The sequence below is a fragment of the Anolis carolinensis genome, chromosome 4 (assembly GCF_035594765.1).
Source record: "Anolis carolinensis isolate JA03-04 chromosome 4, rAnoCar3.1.pri, whole genome shotgun sequence".
NCBI classification, from domain to species: Eukaryota; Metazoa; Chordata; class Lepidosauria; order Squamata; family Dactyloidae; genus Anolis; species Anolis carolinensis.
Window position 1 is genome coordinate 4,408,637 of NC_085844.1, and position 7,227 is coordinate 4,415,863.

The 7,227-nt window shown below is 51.3% G+C and overlaps 1 protein-coding gene across 1 annotated transcript; it reads right to left on the bottom strand.

Moving 5' to 3' along the window:
- Positions 1-945: 945 nt before the first annotated feature.
- Positions 946-5,288, bottom strand: mafa (MAF bZIP transcription factor A). Its single transcript, XM_062979913.1, has one exon. It carries the CDS (start codon positions 2,165-2,167, stop codon positions 1,076-1,078), a length of 1,092 nt encoding a protein of 363 aa, XP_062835983.1. The 5' UTR covers positions 2,168-5,288; the 3' UTR covers positions 946-1,075.
- Between the last annotated feature and the right edge of the window lie 1,939 nt (positions 5,289-7,227).

A 7,227-nucleotide genomic window follows, 5' to 3' on the forward strand; every position in this document is an offset into this window, starting at 1 on the left:
GTCTCTTTGGAGAGGTGAAAAAAAGAGGCTTCCTTGGCGCAAAGTTCCTCCTCCTTCCCCCGCTTTTGTCTCCCTTCTGTAAACTCCTCAAAGTTCTCCAAAAATGACCTAAAGTAGAGACCTGGCTGTGCCTTATTTTTGGAGAGGCGAAGAGAGAAAGAAGATGCTTTTGGAGAGGCTTCCTTTGCGCACAGTCTCGTCCTTTTGGCTCCCTTCTGTAAGCTCCCAAAATTCTCTAAATCGTGAGCCAAGACGTGTCTCTTTGGAGAGGTGAAAAGAGGGGCTTCCTTGGCGCACAGTTCCTCCTCCTTTCCCGACTTTTGGCTTCCTTCTGTAAGCTTCCAAGTTCCCCAAAGTGGAGGCCTGGCTGTGCCTTATTTTTGGAGAGGGGCAAAGAGAGAAAGAGGGTCCTTTTGCGCACAGTCTCGTCCTTTTAACTCCTTTCAGTAAGATCCCCAAGTTCCCCAAAAAGTGACCCAAAGTGAAGGCCTGGCTCAGCCTTGTTTTTTGAGAGGCGCAAAGAGAGAAAAAGGGTGTTTTTGGAGAGGCTTCCTTTCTGTGTCCTTTTGGCTCCCTTCTGTAAACTCCCCAAAGTTCTCCAAAAATGACCTAAAGTGGACACCTGGCTGTGCCTTATTTTTGGAGAGGCGAAGAGAGAAAGAGGTTCTTTTGGAGAGGCTTCTTTTGCGCACAGTCTCGTCCTTTTACTCCTTTCTATAAACTCCCCAAGTTCTCCAAAAAGTGACCCAAAGTGGAGCCTTGGATGTGCCTTATTTTTGGAGAGGCAAAAAAAGGAAAAAGGGTCCTTTTGGAGAGGCTTCCTTTGCGCAGTCTCGTCCTTTTGGCTCCCTTCTGTAAGCTCCCCAAGTTCCCCAAAGTGGAGGCCTGGCTGTGCCTTATTTTGGGAGAGGCGAAGAGAGAAAGAGGGTCCTTTTGCGCACCGTCTCGTCCTTTTACTCCCTTCTGTAAGCTCCCCAAATCCTCCAAAAAGTGAGCCACTTGGAGAGGTGGCGAGAGGGGCTTCTTCCTCGGCGCAGAGTTTCCCCCCAAAACACCTTGAGTCCCGCTTTGTCCCTCACAGGAAGAAGTCTGCGGCGGCGGCGGAGGGCGCCTTGTTGTTGGCGTTGCTGTTGTTGTTGGCTGCCTCCCGGCCCGTCCCGTAGGGGCGCGCGTTGTTGTTGTTGCCGTTGTTGTTTGTGTTGCCGGCGGAGGCGAGGGCGAGCTTCTCGTACTTGTCCTTGTAGAGGTCCCTCTCCTTGGCGAGGCGGGCGAGCTCGGCCTTGAGGGCCTCGACCTGGCCCTGGAGCTGCCCCTTCTCGGCCTCCAGGATGTGCCGCTGCTGGACGCGCTTGTAGCGGCAGGACTGGGCGTAGCCGCGGTTCTTGAGCGTGCGGCGCTTCTGCTTGAGGCGGATCACCTCCTCCTTGCTGAAGCCGCGCAGCTGCCGGTTCAGCTCCCGCACCGACATGGAGACCAGCTGGTCGTCCGAGAAGCGCTCCTCCAGCCGCAGCGCGTGGTGCGGGTGGTGGTGGTGGTGGTGCGGGTGGTGCGCGTGGTGCTGGTGCCCCCCCGCCGGGTGGGGGTGGTGGTGGTGGTGGTGCTGGTGCCCCGCCGAGGGGGCCATCTCCTCGCTGGGGAAGCCCTGCCCGCCTCGGAAGCCTTCATAGTTCTGGTGGTGGTGGTGGTGGTGGTGGTGCGGGGCCCCGATGAGCGCCTCCACGGCGTCCTCGGGCGTCAGGTTCAGCGCCTCGGGGTTCAGGTGGGGCGGGTAGCCGGACATCCAGTAGAGCTCCTCCAGCTGCGCCTTGCTTTGGGCCCCGGCGCCGTGCCCGCCCTGCTGGAGAGGCCCACCCGGGGCCTGCCCCCCGTGGGGCCCCCCACCCGCGCCCCCTCCGCCTCCCCCTCCGGGGCTGGGGGCGCAGAAGGAGGGCGAGGAGGGCACGGAGGAGCAGGGCGTGCTGAGCGGCGTGGACGAGAGCGAGCCCGCCGGGGGGAGGCGGTGGCAGAAGCGCTCCCGCTCCGCCTCGGCCGGCTCCTTCTTCACCTCGAACTTCATCAGGTCGAAGTCGTTGACGTACTCGATGGCCAAGGGGCTGGTGGGCAGGTGGTCCGCCGGGGCGCCCCCCACGCCCACGCCCACGCCCAGGGGCAGCTCCGGGGCAGACATCCTCTCAGGACCGCGCACGCATCGCCCGCCACGCCGGGCAAAGACAGGCGCCAAGGGCGGCCTTTCCTGGGGGTCTCCTTCGGGGAAAGAGGGGGTCCCAAAGAGGCAGAGGGAAACAGAGGGAGAGGGGCACCTCCGGAGCCAAGCGCTCTCGCCTTTGGGGGGGAAAAGGGGGTCCAAAAAAGGAGGAGAAACACCTTGGGAAACAAGCCCTGGAGTGGAGTCCTTCTTCCGACTACGCTCTCCTAGGGAAAGGAGGAGGAGGAGGAATATCTTAGCCAAGCCCTGGAGTTGAGTCCTTCCCACTAATAGGAAATAGGAGGTCTAAAAGGGAAAGTAGGGAAAGAGGAGAAGGGTGAGGGTCTTCAGAGCTAAGCGCTCTCTCCTTTGGGAAATAAAGGAGTCCAGAAGAGAAGGAAGGAGCCAAGAACTGGAGTCCTTCCTTCCTTTTCCTTCCCTTCCTTCGGCTCTCTTTAGGAAATAGGAGGTCTAAAAGGGAAAGGAGGAAAGAGGAGAAGGGTGGGGGTCTTCAGAAAAAAGCACTCTCTCCTTTGGGGGAAAAAAGGGTCCAAAAGAGGAGGAGGAAGAGGAGAAACAGCTTGAGAGCCAAGCTCTGGAGTTAAGTCCTTCCTTCCTTCCTAAGGCTCTCTTTAGGAAATAGGTCTAAAAGGGAAAGTAGGGAAAGAGGAGAAGGGTGGGGGTCTTCAGAATAAAGCACTCTCTCCTTTGGGGGGGGAAAAGGGGGTCCGAAAGAGAAGGAGGAAAAGGAGAAACAGCTTGAGAGCAAAGCCCTGGAGTTGAGTCCTTCTTCCGACTACACTTTTTCTAGGGAAAAGGAAGAGGAGGAGGAGGAGGAATACCTTGGGAGCCAAGCTCTGGAGTTGAGTCCTTCCCACTAATAGGAAATAAATAGGGAAAGTCTAAAAGGGAAAGTGAGAAGGAGGAGGACCTCCAGAGCCAAGCACTCTCTCCTCTGGGGAGGAAAAAAAGTCCGAAAGAGAAGGAGAAAGAGCAAAAAAAACGGAAAGTGAGGAGAAGGAGGACAATCAGAGCCAAGCACTCTCTCCTTTGGGGAGGAAAAAAAAGAACTCCAAAAGAGAAAGAGCAAAGTGCTAGAGTTTAGTCTTTCCTTCCTTCCTTCCTTCCTTCCTGCGCTTCTCTTTCGGAAAGAGGAGAAGGAGGGCCTTCAGAGCAAAGCGCTCTCGGAGCCAAGCAGGGGAGTGGAGTCTTTCTGGAAGCTCTCCTTGGGAAAGAAAGAGCCCAAAAGGGAAACTGAGGAGGAGGAGGAGAAGGGATACTTTGCTCTGGAGTGGAGTCCTTCTTCCAATTAAGCTCTTCTAGGGAAAGGAGGAGGAGGAGGAATACCTTGGGAGCCAAGCTCTGGAGCTGAGTCCTTCCCACTAAGCTCTCTTTAGGAAAGAAATAGGAGGTCTAAAAGGGAAGGTGGGAATGAGGAGAAGGAGGAGGGCCTTCGGAGCAAAGCCCTGAGGCCAAGCTCTCTCTCCTTTGGGAGAAAAGAAAAGGAGGAACACCTTGAGCACCAAGCCCTGGATGGAGCCTGGTCCTTCTTCTAACTAGGGAAAGAAGAGAGTCCAAAAGGGAAAGAGAGAAAAAGGAGGAGGAGGGTCTTCAGAGCCAGGCGCAAAAGGGGGTCCCAAGGGAAAGGAAGGGGGCAGGAAAGGGCGCACTGCCTGGAGGAGAAAATGTTTCCTCCCTTGAGGAATACAAGGAATACGAAGAGCAAAGGGCTCTCCCTTTGGGGAAGGATCAAGGGAGAGGAGGAGGATCCCCTTGGGAGCAAAGCAGCCCACTTTGCGGTGGGGAAAAGGGGGAAAGAAACAGGAAAGTTCTCTCTTCTTTGGGGATTAAAAGAGAGGAAGGGTCTCTCCTCCTTCCTGGCCCTGGACTGCTCTTGTCTTCTCTGGGAGAGGGGAACAAGACTATACTGTCAGGAGGTTAGACCAAGACTAGTCAAGCTAATACTACTAAGAGAGCTCTTTCCCACGATTCTCTTTTGGAAACAGACAGCTAAGGAGTTTGAAACTTCTTTTCCTGCCACGGAGCCGCTTTGGGTCTCAATCAAGCAAAAGTAGGATATAAATAATAATAATAATAATAATAATAATAATAATAATAATAATAATAATAATAATAATAATAATAAGGAAGGGCGCTTTCTGGAATTTCCAAAACTCTCCCTTTTTTTTCCAATGATTTGCCGGCCGCTTTTGCGCCTCTGATCGTGATATTTATTCAACCCACTTTCCCCTCTTCAAAGAGACCCAAAACAGGACCATTGACATTTATAATCCCATATCAACCCAAACATAGGACTGGAGGTAAACAAGAGTCCAGGTCAACCCGCAGAGATCAATGGGCTTAATTGACAAACCAGAGTTTACAAAAAACAACATATAAAAATTAAAAACTATTTCAGATACTTATAAAACACTCCTCCTAGTTTTCCGAACTTGTGGGGTTTGTTTAGGTCATGAAAAGGGGGATACAAATAATAATAATAATAATAAAATATTAATAATATTAATTAATTAAATATAAAATAGCAATTAACAAAGAGGGAGGAAGGGAGGGAGGGAGGGGGTGGCTCTGGGGCCCAGCCTCCCCCTCCCCAAGAAAGGCTCTCTTTGTGACCCCCAAAATAGGAGAAGGAAGTTGAGAGTTGGAGAAGGGAGAGAGGGAAAGGAGGAAGGAAAGGAAGGCAAGAAGCTCCCCAGGAAAGGCGCCCCAACCCGGACTCTTCAGCCAACTTCGTGCCGCTCCTCGGGGGTCTTTGGAGGCGATCCGGGCCAAACCGGGGGCTTATAGGTCCAAAAGTCGGAGAGAGAGAGAGAGAGAGAGGGTCCAGTCCTTGCTATGGTTCAGTCCCACTTCAGAGTCCCAGCTGAGGAAGATGACGGAGAGTCTTGACGCTTTCTTTGCAGTCGCTTTGCAAATGATCTTTGCAAGCAGAAGCAACCAGGGAGGGGGGCTTGGAAGAAGAATAATATTAATAATAATAAGAGTCAGGGGGCGGACCGATGCCCCTTCGCTTTCTTTCTTTTCCTCTTTTCCTTTGAAGCCCCCCTCCCCTGTATTAGCATTCGCAGCAGCAGCAACTGCCTTCTCCTTTGCAAATCACTGAACTGCTGAATGGAGCATTCTGGCTTTTATCAGGAGCCCGGGCAAGTCCCGCCTCCCGGCCCGGGGAGCCTTCCCCGTAACCAATGGCTGGGCCGGGCCAGCGGGGGGATTTGCATATCCCTATAGCAACGCCCGGGTCCAGCTGTCAGTCTCCAGGCGGGAACAGCTGGAAGCCAAAGGGGGAAAGGCAGCCAGGGAGGAGGCCCGCCCTCTAGCGGCCAAAGCGGGGAAAGGCGGGTCGCCAAACACGTGTGAAAGGGATCTGACACGTGTCGCGACTCTGGCGCAAGTTTGGGTTCTGAGACAAGACTCCCACTGGGATCCAAAGGCACAATTGCATTCCTTCTTTGGAATCTTTGAAACAGAATCTGCATGGCCATCTGTCCGGGGTGCTTTGAATGTGGTTTTCCTGCTTCTTGGCAGAATTGGGTCGGACTGGATGGCCCAGGAGGTCTCCTCCAATTCTAGGATACAATTATTCTATGATTTAATGTATAGGCAGAGTTTGGAAAAGTATTGGCTACAGCAAAGAAGAAGAAGAAGAAGAAGAAGAAGAAGAAGAAGAATGGCTAACAACTGGAAGAACTTATCTGATACAAAAGGATCCAGCCAAAGGAGCAGGACCAGGAAACTACAGGCCAATAACATGTCTGCCTACTATGCTTAAACTACTGACTGGCATCATAGCTGACAGAATTCAAGACTATCTTGAAGAAAAAAACATCTTGCCAGATGAACAGAAAGGCAACAAACGGAAAAGCAGGGGCACAAAAGACCAGTTATTGATTGACAAAATGATTCTGGAGAACTGTAAGAACCGAAAAGCTAATCTTCACATAATGTGGATTGACTACAAAAAGGCCTTTGACTCACTCCCACACAGCTGGATCATCAAGTGCCTGGATGCCATCGGGATTTGTAAAAACGTTGGCACCTTCATTGAAAACATGATGGAGCACTGGAAAACTGAACTGTTTGTTGGAAATGAAAGTTATGGACTTGTCAACACCAGGAGAGGAATTTTCCAGGGAGACTCATTGTCCCCTCTGCTTTTCATTATTGCCATGATCCCTCTGTCAACAATCTTACAAAAAACAAATCTCGGCTACCAAACATCTAAGAAATTTCACGAAATTTCGCATCTGATGTACATAGATGACCTGAAGCTGTATGGAAAAATGGAAACTGAAATCTAGTCTCTGACCAACACTGTCCGAATTTTTAGCACTGATATCAACATGGAGTTTGGCTTGGACAAATGTTCGACAGTGGCAATGAAGAAGGGAAAAATCATTGAAAGTGAGGGCATAAATATGCCTAATGGCCAAACAATAAAGTGTCACCAGCCAGAGGCCTATAAATATCTGGGCATATTACAGCTGGACAACATCAAGCATGAACATGTGAAAACTGTGGTCAGCAAAGAATACACACAAAGGGTCAGAAAAATTCTCAAAAGCAAGCTCAATGGAGGCAACACCATCAAGGCCATAAACACCTGGGCCATACCTGTCATAAGATATACTGCTGGCATTATAAACTGGACACAGATGGAACTGGACAATTTGGACAGAAAAACAAGAAAACTCATGACCATTCATCACTCACTGCACCCTCGCAGTGATGTTGACCGGCTATATCTGCCTAGAAGATCAGGGGGCAGAGGACTCTTACAAGTAAAACAAGCAGTCAAAGAAGAAGAACATGCCCTGGCAGAATATGTCAAGCAAAGTGAAGAACCTGCTTTGATTGAAGTCAAAAATCAGAAACTCCTCAAAGCACAGCAGACAAAAAACCAGTACAAGAAAACCGCACTACAAACTAGAGCTGACAGCTGGCACAACAAAACACTGCATGGAAAGTTCCTTGACAAAATTGGAGGAAAAGCTGATAAAGAGAAGACCTGGCTCTGGCTCACG